Source organism: Empidonax traillii, unplaced genomic scaffold, assembly GCF_003031625.1.
Source record: "Empidonax traillii isolate 1590-97213 ecotype Southwest subspecies unplaced genomic scaffold, ASM303162v1 scaffold734:size1267433, whole genome shotgun sequence".
In the NCBI taxonomy this organism is placed as follows: domain Eukaryota; kingdom Metazoa; phylum Chordata; class Aves; order Passeriformes; family Tyrannidae; genus Empidonax; species Empidonax traillii.
In genome coordinates this window covers 705,082-724,972 of record NW_020955927.1, presented here as the reverse complement: position 1 = coordinate 724,972, position 19,891 = coordinate 705,082, and the positions used below count along the sequence as shown (strand labels likewise).

The window sequence follows — 19,891 nt, the reverse complement described above, 5'->3', positions numbered from 1 at the left end:
TTACTCCGATGTATCTCTGGCCATTTAAATGTTAGACTCCTAAAGAACAGCTTAGAAATGGGATTTGTAAATTAGAAATTAATTTTGTGTGCAACTTAAGAAGGTATTCAGGAATTATTTAAATTAAAAATGCAAATCATCATCAACATGGTAGAATTAGAATAATGCTGTAACAACTGTAACTAAATATAGCCATCTACTGAAAGAGTAAATAACATACTTTGTTATACATAATAATGCATATTCATGTGACTTAAATACTTAGTGCTATTTTCTGTCTCAGTTATTGGGAGTTTGTTTGCCTGTACCCACATCTTTGTAATGAGGAAGGGATGATAGGCCTTGATGTTTCATAATTTCATCTGTAGACTGGGGAGTGGTAGGAAAAGGATCCAAGAGTTCTCTCACCCCTTCAGTCAGAAGGAGAAGAAACAGGAAGGAAAGGATGACACTCAAAGGCAAATATAGCTGAGAACCATCTACAGAGCTCTGTCTGCACACACGTGTGCATCTTACAAAAGCTTAAGGGGGTTTGGCCTGGGAACTCCTCAAGAAATAAAGTTTCTGGTTAAATAAAATACCTCAGCTACTGCCTTAGCGCTCGTGGAAAAATCTCTTCCTGTCTGGATCACCAAATGGACCATTAGGGTTTTATCAGGTCATTTTTCCCAAACTTCAGCAGATGCTGATGGAGATGCACAGGTTCCAAACCGATATAAATTCATGCCAGGCCAGATGTGGTGTCATTGCCATGGTTCAGGTGAATAACAGGGAACATTAATTCCATACAAACCACCTGTTTCAGGATTTCATTGTTTTCTTCACTGAGGAGGCAGGAGAAGAAAGTTAATATATTTTGTGCTTTTTTTTTTTTCCTTCCCCTTGGCTTCCATAATCTTAAATGCTGGGAAAGTTCCATCCCCAGAGTGGGGGGCAGGGGGGGATGTTTGCAAGTCTGATGCAAAATTTCCAAGTTTCTTTCTCGCATCAGCCATTTAAGACTTGTTTAGGTTCATTGAGTCATCGTTTAAGCTAATCCACCTTAAGGTGGGATTCACTGTTGGTTTTGTCCTCTTGCACTTCTCCCAGGATTCCCAGTGCCCTCCAACTCTGACCTCACTGCTGCACACCACTTTTTGCAAGCCATTAAAATGTCTTTCCAGCCAACTGGACTGTCATTGTTCCATGCAGGCAACGAAGTATTAATACAAAACAAAAGGAGGAAAAGCAAGACTGGGTGCTGTCTCTCATTCAAAGGAGAACCTTTGGTTTTTTTGGAAGCTTCTGGCCGAAAGCTGATGAAAATTTAGAAATGCACTTCATAGAGTCAGAAAATAATTTAGGTTGGAAAGGTTTATGTCACAAGAGAAAATTTTCACACGAATTAAAAGCACTGAGAAATGTCACTTTCCAGGTATTTTGTGCCAGTAAATATATATATATATATATATATATATATATATATATATATATATATATATATAACCTTTTTCCCCAAGTTCTCATTTCCAAATGCCCTCGAGGAGCGTATTTCTGTGTTTGTGAATAAAGGCTTGGGATCACAACCAACCTCGTGCAAGAGCTCCCTTTATGCTCAAAAAGGGATCTCCATGAAAGCCAAATGGCCACAGAGGCACACAAATCTTACCACGTCCTCATTCATTTGCCAAGTTTTCCTTTCTGTCCACGAATACAGATGATTGGGGATTCATTAACTAAAAGTACTGTGCACTGTCAGTTTGGTCTCCTGCTTTTAACAAGCTGCACAAGTGACAAAGCTTTCACAATAAAACAACTTGTAATTAAAGGGAAAGTACTAATACATTACTGAAAGGGAGAAAAAAAAATCTAATTACATGTTAATAAAGTGTGGACAAGCATCTGTGGGAATCCCCATTCAATCTAGCCACAAAAATGAGAACTAACACATACAGGAAAGTGTGGGTTTATTAGCCACCTCCTGAAAGCTTTCTTAGAAATTACTAATTCCCTGTAATTATTGTAATGGAACCAATTTTTTTGAAGCACTCAGCACCCACCCAACGATAATGGAAGGCAGCAGGTGTGCCTCAAATCGTGTCTGAAATTTGAGGCTGGGGACCTAAATCAAACCCCATCCATGTTTACAGAAAAACTCCCTTCCACTCCATCAGGGTGGGCAGAGCCCAGCAGCCAACTCTGTCTGCCCACGAGGGAGAATTCGGGCGAGCCTGTGGCAGCTCCTGATTGTAGAGAGTCCCAGAGGGGTGGTCTGAAGCAGCGTGAGGAAAGGGTCCCTCAGCCTCCCTGCAGCACATCCTGAGGCTCTGGGGAGAATATTGGGTGTCTAAGCCTCCAATTTTCAAATGTCTTCAAAAAAAAAAAAAAAATACCCTTGTGGTTTTAGTTTTTACTCAGGCCCAGACCTCCTAAAAGGTGTCACCTCTGGTAGCTCTTTTGTGATAGGTGTGATACTGGTGCTTTGATTTTTAAGATCAGCTATTCTCACATTAGACTGTTTTGCTGGAGTTGTTAGATCCAATTTCACCTTGAAAATTAATTTCACTGTATGGCTGAGGTACTGCAAGTTACATGAGTTAATAATTAGCAGATAGCCAGTAATACTGAAAAGGAACTTTTACTACTGCATAATCCTTGCAGTGGGATACAGGCTGCAGCCAAAGCTTTAATTATTGTATTTTAAGAAACATTTCCTTTCTTTTCAGCAGTTAAGTTTTTCTATCCAAATGTGTCATATACTCAAGAGAACACACAGAAGGTATATTTACATGCAAAAACATTCAAAGTAAATAAAAGAAATTCTGGGATTTTTACTACAAACTGCTGGTCAACGGATGTAATTTGTTCTTAAAATTCTAATGGGAATGTATTTGTTGCAGAGGTACCAGCTCCCAAAATAATGACAGGACTTAGCCCTTTGTTTTGTTTTTTTTTTTTAAATAACTACAACAAGACAGAAATCCACCTTGTTTCTAGGATGGTCACATCCAAAAGAGGCCTCTGTGAGCCATTTTGGTCGTTACAGGTCTCAGCTATCAGCCAGACCAGGAGGGGCTGTCATTTCCTTCACAAATGGTTTTGATTCAGTCATGAAATGTATTAAAGAAAACCATTCCTCAGGTGAATACAGGGATTTCAACAAGCCTGTCCTGCTGGGAGGGCACTCAATCACCAGCATTATCTTTAATATAATCATCCCACCGTGGGATGGAGCTGCGTTTCTGAAATGTCAGTTCGTTCTGTGATGCCTGGGTGGGTAATCACAGGCACTAATTACCTCTCATTCGGAACAATTTACGCTCTCCTTTGAACATTAGGCCTCTTCACTGGATTTCTTCAATCCGTTTGGTGACTGGATCCCAATTATCCATCAGGCCACCCTTTCCAAATTAGTCTGTGGGGCCTGAGACTCCATTAAGATAATGGGAATCACATGGCAAAGCCTCATCAGCCCATTTAGAAAATTCAGTGCCACTGGTTAAGTGGAGACTAGTTCTGAAAAGGGCAGAGTGACAAATAGGGATTTCCCAGCGAAGTGGTTTGAAAGCCTCACAGATTAAAAGGTTTGATGGAAATAGCTGATACTGATTTTCTGGCTCCATTTCTGCGGGACGGTAAGGGACCCAGATATTTCTGTAATCTGTTGTTGCGTACACTGTAACAAGAAAAAAAAAATGTCCCTCCCCTCCACCACCTCAGAGCAGAGAAACACCCCCAAGAGCCACACCAGGAACTCAGGAGAAGCTTTTCAACCTTAGCAACCGGATTTCTTTCCTTTTCCTGCCTGAAATCGTTTAGGCAGCATCAACACAGCAAAGTTTACCATCAGCAGAAGGAGCCACCGGGCTCGTGAACACAACCTGCTCCGCGGAGAGCTGCTGATCGCGACCCCTCTGAGGAGCCACCAGCCCCCCAGAGGAGCCAGCCGTGACCCACCCGCGCTTTCAGCCCGTTCCCAGCAAACTCCTGACGGGATTTCCGAGCGTGATCCCTACCTCCCAGGGTGGCTGACAGCAGGAAGTGCGTCCCATATTTCTTGATCAGGTTCTCTGTGATCTGCTGGAGGGTCGGGCGCCGTCCCAGCAGGCGGATGTTGCGGAAGAACTCGGGGGCGAGCGGCAGAGGGGAGCCGAGGAAATTCCTTCTCTCCACGGCAAGGTTGTTCACCTTCCAGCGGCCAAACTCCCTGCAAAAAAAAAAAAAGCAGGCCCTGCTCAGAAATAAGTCCTTCAGACAGATGTTCTCCATGTGCAAGCTCTCCTGCTCTGCTGGGTGGCTGGGGGCGATGGGTGGGTGTTAAAAAGGCCCTACAGGATAATCCACTCGTCACAAGTGGTGACACTGCTCCAGAACCAAAGAACTGTGCAGAAGGAAACAAATAAAAACCGAGCCACTTCAGGTTGCTGATGTTCCTTGTTGGGGTTTTTGTGGTCTCTGGTGTGAATACAGCCCTAAAAACCACCGTATTTATTACAAATTGAAACTAAAGCAGTTATCAGCCCCAGGTTTGGACCAAATGCAAGAAGCCTTTTTATTAGCACGGGGCAAATTTTAAAATCATAACAAGAAACAGTGTGTGTTCTTTGCTTTTGATGATAAGTCACTTAGGTAGACAGCTGGATAATTTGAATAACCTAGAGAAACTCTATCACACCACACTTGACCTTACTATGATAATTCCAGTTTTTTTGCACTTCTGGCCTCCATTTTGGGGAAATACCCAGACAGCAAGACTGATTCCTAAAAACTTTTCAAATGTAGGAGGGATACAAATGAATTCAAAGACCTGTCCCCTTCCCCTCTCCAAAATAAATCAATGACAGCAGGGAAAACAAACAAGCTCATTGCATGGCAATAAACAAATCTTTTATTCATTTACTTACCAATTAAGAGACCAGAGAGAGTTATTAGTGAGAAGGACTCCTTGTCCTCAAAATCCAGACAAGATACAGAGCCCTGGCAGTAGCTTTGCTTTTCCAAGGTACAGCAATAGCTGTTTTGGCTGCAGACTCTGAGATTAGAGTCCAAGCAAATTGAGGACCCTGCTTTAGCTCCCACTTTGTTGAGTCACCCCTACAGTCACGTCAATTAAGAGTCCTCTTAGGTAAGATGTAGAAAAGCAAAGAGGTGAGAGAGCCTAAAAGGTCTTACCGAGGTCCCAGCTAAATACAGAGCAACATTCACATCCAAAATTCACACAGGCGAAGAAATCAGAGATTCAGCAAGCAAGTAAGATTTGAGGGGTTCCTGAAACAAAGCAGTTGCCTGTGGCTGAATGACCAGCATTTCCAGCATCCTCCTGTTTCTCTTGCAGATCTGAACTGTGCCCTGTCCCCAGTCCAGTTTCAATTTTTCTTTAAGTGGCAGTGTGGGGCAGCCCCTATGAACTGCCTTTCCCCTCGTACACGTTCTTGCAGATGCCATTTTTGATCAAAACAAATGTGAAAATGATATTATGAAGAAATTCCTCTTTAACTTAATGGAAGTTTGATGCGATTTACCAGCCAAGAGCACAAGACTAAACAGATCCCCACAGTTCTTAAAAGACTCCACACATCACCAGTGTGCCTAAATCAGTATTTGGAAATTGCTGCCTGACAGGGGATTCTTCAACTTAATTGTCAGGTTTCAAAAAGTTTTCTCTCACAACTTCCCTTTCCCTTTAGGAAGCTACAGAGCCAATAATCTCGTTTCTAATCTTTTATGAAACTGCTGCTTGTCAGTAGAAAGACATGAGAAAAATTACACACAAACATTTTTTTTTTTGCCTGCAAAATTAAAAAATACTCTATTGGGCATATTGACCACATTAATGCAGACACTGAAAACAGTGAGTTACCCCACACTGTAAATGCAATTTTCATGTGCAAAACAAACAAATAAAAGGAAACCACACTTTTTTGTTTAAATTCTGAGCTTTCTAGTCCTATCATTCATTTGAATAGGTCACAAAATACTGGTTAATTGTAGTTCCTGAACAGACCATCAAGATAGAATTGCTTTGACACTGAGAAAATAATGCAAGCTTTATGATGCAAAATACTCATTTTATACCCTGATGGAACCTTTTCTTCTAAACTTGCTCACTGGGCTAAGGTTCCACCATGAGATTAACAGAAAAGATGCAGCTCTGGCCTGAAATCCCCTCTGAGCCTTGGGCTCTTTGCCTTCCTTTGTGTGTCCTTGTGCACAATTGGGCTCACACAGGTCTTGCAGCCCTTCTCCAGAAGCAGCAAATCATTCCTTGGAAGAGTTAACCTGGAAACAATGGCCTGATCCATGACAAATTCAGAAGAATTTCCAAGTTTAGGTCCCCCTGACCTAATCCAGGGACTGGGTTATTGTAGCACTAATAGAAATTTCTTTGGCTGAAGCAAATTTCAGTTCTTTCCACAGGGTGGGTTGTTCGTTTGTTTGTTTGTTTTCCTGTATTTTGGGTTATTTCAAAGAGAGGAAGTAGGCTAATGGTTTTGTGTAAGTTTTGTCGATATTTTATGGCTCAGAACATATCAATGGAAACAATTATTAGTGCAGCAAGTAATCATCCTTGGAAATTCACTGCTGAGGAACCTGGGGGAGTAGAATATGGAAGGTGGAACTTTTTCAAAAGATGGCAGCTATGACAGCTTTATATTTCTGCCACAGACTCAGCTGAAGCTTTCAGAGATTTTAAAAACCAGCTTCTCTATTTTGCTGAAGTCTTTCCTGAGAGAAATATTTCGGAATAGGGGAAAGATGAAGCCCTAAATCCTGTGGGAGAGACAAGAAGAAGCTTCGTCTCTGAAGATAGAGGGACACAGGACACCAAGAGCGAGCTGCCTGACTGCAGGAGCAGGGATAATGGACATGGAAAAGCCAGAAGGGATGAGGAACAGGAAACCTGAGGAAACATTTCAGATTTTAGAAGGAAGTGGGTTTATGAGAGTGAAGTGCAGGAGCAGGGAAAGCTGGGTTGGGGTTCAGGGTGAGGAGTTGTGCTGCATCATTTCTAGAATGCTGAGGGAGGTATGTGAGTCATTAGTAACCACTACACCAAAATTAGAGCTATTTTCTCTTTTTTAGCCATGTCACTGTAAGTAAAATCATACCTTTATCTTTCTTTTATATGACCTACAGAAATATGCCTATTTATATAGCTAGCCACATAATTTCCCTTTTTTATTTTAATTTCACATTGCAGGCAGTGGAATATTCCCTCCTATTTCCTTTCCCCCTCTCTCTTGTCACCCCTTGTAGTCTCTCTAGCACAAACTCCCCAACCTCAAACAATTTTTGGTACCAAATGTGCATTATTCCCCTTTGGAAATCATGCTCCTGCAGACTAGCAGGCCTGACAGAGTTAATAAACCTCTGAGCAGAGAAAATCCTGCCTTCCAAAGTTGCTGGGGTGCCATTCATCAGGAGAACACCTCCCACAGCACAGCAGGGCATCACTGCTTGGCTGCTGGACAAGAAACCCAGTTATCCACTGGGAACAAACACCCCAGGGCTGAGAAGCTCGTTCTTTCCCACTCCTCCTCTGCTGTGGAAGAGCCAAGAGCAGCAGCTGCTCAAGGAGTAACTTAGCAGGTGGTACCCCCTGTGCTGCCCAGGTATCTGCAGCCCCAACAATATGTTACCCACTGGATGGAGTTCCTGATGCCCAGGACAAAGCCTGGTACAGAGATGGCTCAGAGTTCCTGGGCTGGTCCAGGACAGAGGAAATCAGTCAGTCTGGCTGCCAGGGTGAAGCCCATAATGGAATTATATTATTATCATAGGTAATGCCAGAGGCCATGAGCAGTGTTCTCTCCATCTTCCTGCACAGCAGAGCCACAGATCTGTACATCCTACCCAAAATCTGCCTCCTGGCTGTTGGGGCAGTGCACACACAGGAGCCCTGGAGCAGCTCTGAGCAGCTGGGCTGCAGGATGGCACAGCCTCTGGCTGCTGGAGGGGCTCCCCTGCCATCAGTTCTGCTCAGAGGAGCCCTGTTTTGAGGAATGACCAGTCAGGGAGTCAGTGTGGGGTGAAAACAAGCACAGCTGAAGATATAGTTGTCATTTCAACACTGGTTTTTTTTAATTACTTCCTAACATTTTTTATTTATGTCGTCATTCTAAGACATTCAGAGTGATGTTTAATCTCAGGAAACAATTAACATTCTGACATGAAACACTCCTCAGTAAAGTTCCATACAAGTTGTGGGCAAGATTTTTATCTAGAAAGAAGCCTAAATTGCAAGTGGGTCTGAAAGTACTCCTAGGGCAGCAGGCCAACGAGGGCTGTCGGTGTGTCCTTTGAGTTTCAAGCCACAGCTTTTTTTCCAAACGTTTACATAAATTATACATTCTCTTCTACCACTGCATTCAGTTAAATCATGTGGTACAGGGAGATATAGGGAAAGCTCTGTATAAAACATCAGATAAAAGAAATTTTTAAAATGCCATTGTGCTCTAAAATTGTCCTGTGTAGGAGATCTGAAATGGGAATACAATCTCTGCTATTGCAGATGACTGAATCAGCCTACAGAGAGGTTTACTGTGAGTCTGATGGATTCTTCTTGACTACAGCAGTCACAGACACAGCCAGGGACAGCTCAGCTGTCTGACTGATGGGTCAGAGCACCGTCACTTTTCTACCTTACAATGAATAAACACTATCATTAGGATTTCTTTTTATCTTAATACACTATTCCTTTGAAACATCCTAGTCACTTTTCTGCCTTTCTGTGTCTTTTTCACCTTATCAGCTTCCTGGCACTTGAAATTCTACTTCCAGAACTACAATTCATCAGCATCAGCTTCACTATCTTCTTGCATTATGCATATGAAATATGCATAAATGTATGAATAAATCTCAATAAAAGGTATATATATTATATAACCAGAATGTGCTCAGATGTATTTCTTTTTTATGAGTGCTCATAGTCAGATTGCCGTCTCAACCCCTGTGACATCAGTGATTTGAAACTTCTCCTCTGTCATGAACATCAAAGGGGACACAAGAGAAAGGAAGGTGGCTTTGCTTTTGTCCGTGTCTCCACGACACGTGTACCGAAAAATCCCTCCTCTGATGAAACCCGAGAGGGAATTATTTCTGTGTCTTGTCCTGTGGGGTTGTGTTTGCCTTTTAGTATTAGTCTGTGCTACCCTTCAAACCCCTCTGTGAGCGCTCCTTCATCCCCACACTTGGCTGGCCCTTTCTGTGCACGCAAAAGTGTTTGCACAAAACTGACAGCCCTTAATGACTTCATCTTCTTTACCTCCTGCCTGGGGAGCGGCTCCATCACTCCAGCAGCGCGGAGGGAATGACTGGCCTGGAGAAACGCACTCCCAGGAGTGTGTGGCGATGGCACAGGAGTTAAACAGCCAGGACAGGGGGAGTACAAACACTTCAGAAACTGAAAGGTGTATGTATGAACCATCCAGTAGTGAGGAGCTTGTAAACTCTCACCAGTTTGCACAGGCTTTTAAGACAAGGATTAAATTCCAAGGAAATGATTCACTAGCTCTGCGTGTGTTAAAATAGTGTCAGGGAGCAGAGAGCTGGTCAGATCCCTGCCAATATAATATTGCCAGCGTAAGGAAACCAAATTCCACCAAGACATCTGTTGTCACTGGCTGATGGATTTATTCTTCCCTGTAAGAAGTATTGATTTCCTGGTTTGCCACAGGTCCTAGAGGGACAGGAAAACTTTTCATTCTCCCCTTGACAGTATCAAGGGACCTTGTGTGTGCATTGCTCAGACTAATCTAATCCTCCTACAGTCTGGTGGAGAGCTTGGCAAGCTCAAAACATCCTTTTCTCTCAGTTCACACCTGCTCATAGGAATCATTTATTATCTAGGCAACGTGATTGATAAAATGGTGCATTTGTTTAGACTGGCAGAAGACAAATGAAATCCAAAAAAATTCCTCTGCCTGGAAGATTCTTGTGTTTCTTTCAATTTGCTTGCAACTGTTTTAAAAAGCAACGTTGTCTGACATTCAGTGGGAGGAAGAGGCATGGATTTCAACTTTGCCAGTGGGGTAAAAACCTGTTTCCCATTTTTTCCGCAATGCACTAAATACCTTCACCCTGTTTCCCAGAACACTTTCAGAGGAGCAGGTATCTTACCTCGAGCTAAACCAGCAGTTAACCTTTAAAAATGGAGAAGACTGCCCTGGAAAAGAGTTTTTCGATGCAGTAACAAGAGTTATGACAAAGAGAAGCAGAAGGGTCTATTTACAGTCTTTTTGCCTGACCTTCAGAGCCAACAGATATCATAGTCCTGTCCCTGTAGTTAACTGGACCTGAACAAAACCTAATGGTTCTGGACATTTCTGAGAAAATGAAACTCATAATCTCTGGAGCTCTCTCTAAGGATGGGCTTTAGAGATTTGACTGTACCTGTTACTGCTTCAAAACCAACGTGAAAATCACCTTCCTCTTCCTTCTCTTCTTGTCCTGACTGAAAATAAAAAGAATGGACCAGGTTTCTTGAAGAGAAAAGGAAGAAAGCTGAATCTGTGGAGTGTTTTAGTACATAAATCAACACATGAAAAGACAGTTTATGAAGAATGAATAAGCATAAAGATCTGCTGGAGAAAATAAAACATAATAGAGGATTCACAGATTCAATGTTGATGGATACTCCCAGATGAATCACAGGAGAAACACGAAATGCTAAAATTCTTCATCTTCTGGGTGTGCTACAGCAAAGTCTCAAAGTCTTTGAAATGCCTTTTATTATTGTTTTTATAATTGCTGTTTCAGAACTACAAATTGCTCTGTAGTGCTGGGCAACAGAGAGGAACACAGACAAAGCCACACTGTGAGAAGCCATTTCAAATTTTAAGGGACTCTTTTATTCACCTTAGTTCTCGTTTGGAGAAGGGAGGCCCATCAGTGCTGAGAGCATTTCCAGAGCACATTGAGGAGGCACAACCATACTTGGAGCCAACCAAAACACTTTCTGACCCAGCCAGTGTGGCAGAGACCGTGAGCGCTCTCCTTGGAAAGGGTTTGCTTGTTTCTGGGATGATGCCACAGAGACACCAAATTCCCAGCTGCTCAACAGGAAAGCTGATGTTCCTCCTGACCACCTGAACCTCCTAAAAATGGTTCAGGCAAAATATATATTCTCCACACATTCTCAAATAGATCCTCAAAGAAACAGCCTTATCCATGAATCTGGACATGATGTCTAGAATTGTTCCTTCTCCAGAAAGGAACACTGTGAAAACCTGATCTTCTACAGTGGAGGTTATCTGGCTCATTTCCTGAACAATTTACAAGTTTATCCTTCCAAAGAAGAGGGGTTTTTGTCTCCCCCTTCCTTCCACCCCATTCCTGCAGAGCACATGCCAGCAGTGCTATTTACAGCTCTTTACTTAACCTGCACTTGAGTTTATAAAGGCAGTTGTTTCTCCCAACACCCTGGGATGACTTTGGCTTCACACAAGTGTAAGTCTCACACACCTATGCATAAGTGCTGTCTTGATATTGTGAAATATAACAACTGCACTGTTGCTGTCTGTAGCAATTCAAGTTGTTGAAAGCAGCAGAACGTAAAACAAAGTATTTCCTGAAAGTACTTTGGTGTGTTATTTGTTTGTTTGTGGCTTAGCTCTTGGGGGAATATGCAGCTGATCTTCTTTGTATCTAAATGTTATTCTCCTCTCTAAATGTTGTTTCAATAGTATAAGGAAATACTCCGTTCTCTCCTTGCACACAAAAAAAGTAAAGCCAGGAATTCTTATTCAGCACATAAAAATGTCTCATTTTTTTTTCTATCACAACAAAGGATGCTTCTGCTTCAGCACAACTGTTTTTAATAATTCCAAAATAAACCATGAGTGCTGGTTTATTAAAAATAGTCCTGGCAATCTTCTTTTCTTTTTCCAGTGGAATAAATTGCAAATATCTCAAAGAAACACTGGAATTACACCAGTGAGCTGAACAGAGAATCAGGGCAATAAAATTGTCAATATAGTTCCAGATTACAAGCACAGAACTTTCTGATGCTCTTAACTAAATAAAAGCATTGGATGGGGGAGATGAGTTACTAATTTCTACAAGAGGAACAGTCAAGAGTTAAATGCGTTGTCTGAAAAAGTAAGGCCTGTATTTATTTTATTTTATAGAATCATGGAACGGTTTGGGTGGGAAGGGAACTTGGAGATCATCCAGTCCCACCCCCTGCCATGGGCAGGGACACCTTCCACCAGCCCAAGTTGATCCAAGCCCCGTCCAACCTGGCCTGGGACACTCCCAGGGATCCAGGGGCAGCCACAGCTTCTCTGGGCACCCTGTGCCAGGGCCTGCCCACCCTCACAGGGAAGGATTCCTTCCATAAACCTCACATAAATTTTCCTGGTCTGAATCTGGATGCCTGAGATCAAAGATGCCCTTGATATGAAGAATTTAGAGCAGTCTTAGATCCAACGACTCTGAGCACAGCCATGAATCCCTGCACCCTTTCAGGAGAAACCTCACCCAGCAGCACCTGCACAGGCACAAACGCTTTCTTCACCTCTTTAACCTGAATAAGAGCATGAAATTCACCGCCAAATAGAGACTATTTAAATGCTAATTGGGACAGCAGGTGATTTAATTTCCTCTCTGATTTTTTCTTGTAACAGAAATAAAAAGAGCTGCAGCAATCCAAGCCTCTTTTTGTTATTAAAAGGCTTGATTTTGCTGTAAGTGTTGTTCCTGTGATAAATAATGAAATTTCTGAAACTGAAGAAAGTTACAGGAAAAAATATCCTCCACACCACTACCTCCACGCCATACTGAACCATTGAGAAGTTAGAAGTATAAAAGGTAAAAAAAAGAAAAAAATTAAAGTGCTTATAAATCAGATACTTTTCAATTATGCTGTAATTTTTAACCTATTATCTGGTTAACAGTTTAGTAGGTTTTGGCTTATGTGAAAAAAAACATTAAAAAATATAGAACATTAAGATGTAAATGTTGGCTTTCTGTATGCACAAACTGCACTTTGACAACGTTCAAAAAGAGAAAAGGTTGTTGCACGGCCTAATTTAAACCCTCACTGCAGGCCCCACGATCTTGTCCTTCGCCACAGAAACTCTGTAGCCCCGGTAATCATCCTGAAGTGGAAAAACCCGTGTGCTTTGGATCAGTTTGGAGTCCCTCAGGCTGCTGGAGTCCCTCATTACTGTCCATCTACTGCCCCAGTAAAGGATGAAGGTTTGTGTATCCTTTTTTCTGAAGGCAGGAGTGGGACCCAGAGATCCCTTGCAAAGGGTTGGTTTGTTAGAGGCACGTTATCACATTACAAGGGATCCTGCAGAAATGATCCTCAACCTGGTCTTTCTTAAAATTCTTATTATCCAGTAGAAGGACAGAAAATATATTCATAAAATACACTAAGCTGAGGGCTCTGGTGAGTACTTTGGAAGATTTACAGAAACCAGAGAAGTGGCTGAAAATTAAAAATAATGCATGGGATAAAAAGCAAGGTACTGTGGGGAAAAATACATCTGAAATACACACAAAAATGGGAGGCCCAGCCTTTTTTTTTTCCAGGGCAGTGAGTGATAGGACAAGGGGGAAACGGCCTCAGGATGTGCCAGGGGAGGTGCAGGTTATGAGGAAAAATGTTTTCACTGAAAGAAGCTGACCATTGGAACAGGGTGGAGAGGGCAGTGGTGGAGTCACAATCCCTGGAAGACATCAGAAAAGGACTGGATGTGGTGCTACGGGATATGGTTTAGTGGCCATGGTGGGATTCGGGCAAAGGTTGCACCTCGATGACCTTAAAAGCTTTTTCCAACCTCAATGGCTCTATGATTTTATGAAAATAAATAATTAAACCAGTGGAAATGCGGTAAAATGGAGCACATTTCAAGAAGCTCCACTAATTCTTTTTGGAATTCCACTGCATTTTCAAGATTATTTTTTAATCAACTATCACTTTCTTGAGACCCATATTTTTCTAAGCCTGACATGTTTTGGCTCAGGGACACCAATAAGATGTCAATTTAATTACAGACAAGTTGTGCAATTAAAAGCAATACAATGTAAATTTTTACCCTCATGGGATTAAAAATAAGAAAAAGCATATATATATGTAAATGCTTTTTTTTTTCATTACTATTAAATTTCTGGGGTTATTAGAATCAGTTTGGTTATTATTAAGATTCTGGACTCATCATTTCATCTCATGCCCGGGGAGAGGGGGGAAACAAATTAAGTATATTCATACAAATCGCAGCACTCAGAAAGAAATTGCCCCCTTGTCTCTGAAACCGTGGAATTCTCTGTGTTTGAAGCCCCAGAAGGAGCAGAAGTCAGTCCTGCTCCTGCCACATCTTGGCCTTCCCACACAGCCTTGCCCTTGCAAAGCAAACAGGAAATAAAGTCCCATTATAAACCCTGCAAGGATTAATCCTTATAAAGGATTATTTCTGGTAAAACAGAACTTCCATTAAACATTCACAACCCTTTACAAGGGAGCTGGAGAAGATGAGACGTGAAAGCATTGTAGATGTGCTGAGTCCCCAGGAACAACCTGCCTTAGATCTTCCACGATAATATCCAGGGATAGTAGAACTGAAATGCTGTTTTAAGGTTCTATTTATTTTAAATAATCTTCAGGTTGTTTTGTTGTTTTTTTCTACTGTATTTATTCAGGTAACAAACTGGACCTGGCATCTCTGTAAGAGCTCTGATCTCATTTTCATGAGGATCTAAGCAAACCCTCTGTAGGTTTTTTATGTCCTTACACCTTCACACTGGAGCAGAAAAAAAAACATTTTCATTTTTCTAGGAGTATTGGGGGATATAAACTATGTGATTAATCAGTATATACCTGACCTGAGTAACTTCAAGGATTTTAAGAGCAGAATGTGTTCTAAGACTGTCATAAGGTCATCACCAATTGCACTTGTTCAAACACAGAGAAAAAAACCCTTTCAGCCTCACTTTTCCCATCTGGAAAATGATAGATACTGAGACATTTGGGGGAAGTCATAACACCTCTATTTGTAAAATACTACTCGAAGTACAATTCTATGACACTCTGTAATCAGAAGAAACATCTGCATTGGGAATTTAATTAATGCCTTTCTTCAATATAGGAGGGGCAGGATTTTACAATCTGCAACTCAGGAATGACAGAACCCAGCAAAAGAAAACCAGGAAAATTTGGAGAGGAGCCTGTTCACCCATTCTTTTCCCCCCACACACACACACACTCTTTGTTCTCTGGAATTCAAGAATCTAATATTCTACTTCTCACCTTGAAGTTCAAACTTGGGGCTGCCAAGTTTGGCAACCCCAGGGGCTTCTGTGATGACTTTAATTTCTCTATCTATATATCACAAACACAAACAGAAGGAATGGTTAAAAGCCAGAAACACTGCAGAGCTGTGCAGAAGACCAGAGAACAATAAACCTGCTATTACCTGAGGGGGATTCGTTTGCCCATATCTTATTTTAATCAAGGTAAATCAAAGAATAGAGACAGTCTATGGAAATTAACCCCTCTGGAAAACCTAAGCATTTAAAATGTGCCAAAAAAGAATGATTAAAGATAGAGTGATTTAAGGTAGAATCTGGTCTTCTAAATGCAGCATCTGCTTCAGTAAGGAGTAAATATGCTAAGTGTCTATAATTCTCTTTCTCTTTTCCATCTCCCACCTGGTTTTTGACTTAATTGATTAAAGACAATCAAAAATAGGTATAAAAAAAAATTATAAACGCTCACCTTTGTTTTAATCTACACCTAGACATTTGAATATCCAGCTTCTCCCAGAGGCATCTTTACTAAGATGAGCCTTCAAAATCCTCTCAGTAGCTCAAACAGAGCGGTATTTTTTTTTCTAAACACAAGTTTGGGAGCGGGGCTAATGAAGTAAAGAAGGATCAGCTGGGAATGGCTGGGGAATGAGGGGTCGAGAAGGCTGGTTGTGCACCTGTGCTGGGATGCAAATCTGCCCCAGCCCCGGGAGGCCCCAAGGGGAGGTTCCTCGGTAACGAGGCACAGGTGGGTTGCTTGTCCCAACATCAAAGCAAGGCGACTTTCTGGGCTGATGCGGTGTCTGATAAACACGTGATAAACTTCAGAACACGGATGCTGTGCGAGATTATTTCCAGCCTCAGGATTCAAGACCCTCTGATAGTGTTAATGAGGAGTTGTGGCACTAAATAATGATGTGAAAAAGCAAAGTTATCCAACGCTGGTGAAATACCAGCAGCTGAAATGTTTGGGGTTTTTTTTCCTGAATGGACATCAGTCACTAAAAAAAAAGTTAATCTACAAGTGCCTATTTATTAATTAGTAATAGGTATAAATAAGTGTATATATACATGTGTATATACATATATGTGTATATACTTACATACTGAGTATATAAGTGTAGATACTTAGGTTTTGTGTAGAATATGTAGTTTAATGAAAGCACTGGAATACCCTCATTAAGGACAAATAATGCCATTAGTGAGCTCTGTTGATAACCCTACTGCTCTGTAAGTAAATTAAAACCCAGATCTGCCTGAAAAGCTGACAGTCCCCAGAGGTTAGAGCATCTTGTTTACTATATTTAGAGTTTGTAAGAGAAGAAAAAGTTAGCAGATGCAAATTATTTTTCACATCAAGTCGTAAAATTTTAATTACAATTATTGAAAATGGCAAAATGAGCCCTAAATTTCATGACATCCGAGTCTGCTCTATGAGAGCTCCACACAAAGCCCACTAAAGCAAATGAAGAGAGAGCAAATGAATCCACAAGCCACAAAACTTTTAACTGGTATTTCTAGCCTTCTGGTCTTAAAACTGATTTCAAACTGTATTTGAGTAAATTATTCACAATCAGCGTCTGATCAGTTTGAATTCTTCTCTTTCACGGCACGTTCCAGTCGTGGATTATTTTTTGTCACCTATTCAATATTTGAGTGTGGTGAGAATATTTCTCTTGTGTTTTGTGCTGGGATAATTCAGTGCAGGTGCTCGAGTCCACACCTAGAGTGCCAGTGAACTGTGATCACTGCAGGAACCTCCTTTCACTGGATTAAGGTGGGTGGGAAACGAGCAGAGGCAGAGCTGAGCCGAGCCACGTGGGGAACACGACCTGTCCATCTCAAACTGCCTCTGGGGCTCTGGAGGGAGAACAACCCCAGCTGATGTGTTTCTCTTCCAGAATCGTGCAAAGAAATGGATACTGATTTTTACCATGCAAAAATAAGGTTTTTCAATCAAAAAAAATGGAAAGTTACAGCACCTGAAACCCCCAAAGGCGGTGATGTCTGAGCACCGCAGACTCTGAATCTGAAAAACTACCTTTACACACTTGGTATCAAATTGTTCTGCAAGAATTGGATCAATAGAAAGTTACCAAGGCCAGAAATCCAGATGGTGCTGCTTTCAGCCAACTAAAATTAGCTTCATTGGTTTTGGCTCACTTGTCTATTCCTGTTGATCTGTGAGAATTTATAGAGAGCTGGACAGCAGCCAAAGCTGCACCCCATTCATTACAGATGTGACTCCAGGTTTTTTCTGTTAGAGGACAGTGCAGTAATAGATCTTTCTTATCTGAAGTGCATAAGAAATTTGACTTTAACCAACAGTTTGATTTTCTGTGATGAAAATTGTGCATCTCTTTGTTAATCCGTTTTCAGAACACAAATGTTAAATTTTTGCCTTATTAACCAAAGCCTCGGATGACTTTAACAGAATAACTAATGACTTTTTATTACCCTCTGAATATATCAGCCTTGGTGGTTTCAGATATGATTCGTTCTTCTTTGTTATTTATATTTTAGCAGTGTCCCAGAACCTTAAGCTGCATTATTAACAAGGTTTATTACATAAATAACACACCACAGTGAGTTGCAACTTAAATTCATGCAGCCTTCTATTAATAAGTACAATGAGTACTAATAAGCAGAAGTGAAATATTTTGCTGTCTTATTTCACAAACATTGTGCCACTGTCAACAAGATGATACAATATGCATCTACAGCATATTTGAACAGTAGGACACTGTTTCCCCCAGAAGATGTTGGTGACGCCAAATGAAACACGTTGCCAAAGTGTCCTTATCCTAAGATATCCTGGGGAGATGTGGCCATTAATATTGCCCACTGATTACCAGTGTATGACACAGCTTTTAAGGCTTCCAGCAAGGAAGTTGAAAGAGGCTTTTGAAGTGAAGCGATCAGGGGTTTTACCTTACACATCTATATTTAGTTCCAGCTGTACCAGGTCAGAATCAAAGGCAAAAAAAAGGCAGGACTAGAAACGCTTGGCTTTCAAAGTGCAGGAATGTTGACTCAGAAAGGTCACTGCCAGTTAATCTGCACGTCTCTTCATTGGAGTCTGCACTGTGGGTTGTTAGAAGTATTTCCCAGCACTGCTCGCAGCTCTTCTTAAGCAGTACCACAGGCAGATAAAAGGGAGAAAAGTTTGGTCAAAATGTCCCCTGACAACGAGCAAACCCACTGGGAAGGAAAAACAAGGCTGTGTGGTCGTTGCCTGGTTCCATTTTGCACGGAACAACAAGTTTTATACACTTGGAGAATTCACAACAGTTCTGTTTTCAGGGGAGGACCTACAAAGTGGTTGGTCTGTAATTTCTGAGCTAAAGTTGTCCAGTGACCTCAGAGTGGTAAAATCACATCAAACCTGATGCAAATGGACAAAATGATACCAGGTGTATTTTGACTTTAAAAGGGGGGGAAGAGCAAGCATTAGAAGCACAGTGGGACTAAATGCAGCAGTCAGAGCTGTACAGGACCCTCAAACTGCAAAGCTGAGGGAGCTTCTAGGCCACAGTGAAGTCCACTCAGTTGTAGCCAGCTCATACCACAATTATACTACAATGCACACATCTTTTTTATTATTCTGCAAATCCAGCTTAGAGAGTGAACACAAAATTCGAGATGAGCTTAATGTAGCAGAAATCCACCGGTGCAGGCAATTCTTTCAGCAGGTCTTATGATCTGATATGACCAACTACAGTTGTCTGTTATTAAAGTTAGAAATCCAGGCCCTACGCTACAGGTAGCATCAGACAGTGTATTCTCAACGCTGATGCTGAAGGAATGCTCAGGTCACGACTGTAAATGAGATGTGTTACGTCAGTAGATTTGTCCACAAAAAATGTTTTAAATTAACTCAGTATTCCAGATCGAGAGCAGAGACCACAGAGAGGGCTGCAGAGTACACATAACTAGGGTTGTTTGGAGGTGAAATGAGAGGGGCATCATTCTTTACCTTCATCATTATTTTCTATTCATTATTATTTTCCTCTGCATTAGAAAGTAATTAGAGATGATTTTCTGAAACTAGTGCCTCTTGCAGTTCGTTCCTCTGCATTCCCTGAGTGCACCGTTGACACATGGTGGCAAACATTGCCCTCTGTTACACTTCAGTGGAACTTCTGTCTTTTCTCCCCAGTGCCCAATTTAGAGCGGAGAGGCAGCGAACAGCAATCGCCTTCCTGCAAGGGCTCCCTTTGTCATTCCCTTGTTCCTCTGCTTCACAGCTTCCCTGTGAGGAGGCACAAGATATTCCCATCTCCTTTCATGTATATTTTCCTGCTATTTCATTATCATCTGCTAAATAGCATTGCAGCAAACGCTTAAATGCATTGTCTGGGATAACAACATCGACACAGCTGAGAATGTGCTGAGATTGCTGCATATGCAGCAACTGTGTCATTGCTTCAATGTTAGCTCGTCCTCCCCGGGTTTGTTTTGCTCCCCTTGTCTATCTTGTCACCATAGTTCTAGTTTAGCAGAGAACTTCTGTTTTAATTAGTGCATTTCTGAAATACTTGTGCCTTAGTGGAGGCACTGAAGAGTTTCTTGCTCTCATCATTAGGGCTCCTGCGCTACTACCTCAGTCCCCACTCGCCATCAGCACTGAGGCAATTACACACACACCTCTGCCAAAAAT

At 41.6% G+C, this 19,891-nt stretch overlaps 1 protein-coding gene across 2 annotated transcripts in view; it reads right to left on the bottom strand.

Annotated features, from left to right (window-relative positions):
• LOC114066102 (BMP/retinoic acid-inducible neural-specific protein 3) overlaps window positions 1-19,891 on the bottom strand; it is a 155,334-nt gene that overhangs the window by 66,034 nt on the left and 69,409 nt on the right. For both annotated transcript variants that reach the window (XM_027900516.1, XM_027900517.1), the window contains exon 3: window positions 3,996-4,186. In XM_027900516.1, coding sequence (XP_027756317.1) covers window positions 3,996-4,186 — 191 coding nt within the window. The remainder of the gene's footprint in view (window positions 1-3,995; window positions 4,187-19,891) is intronic.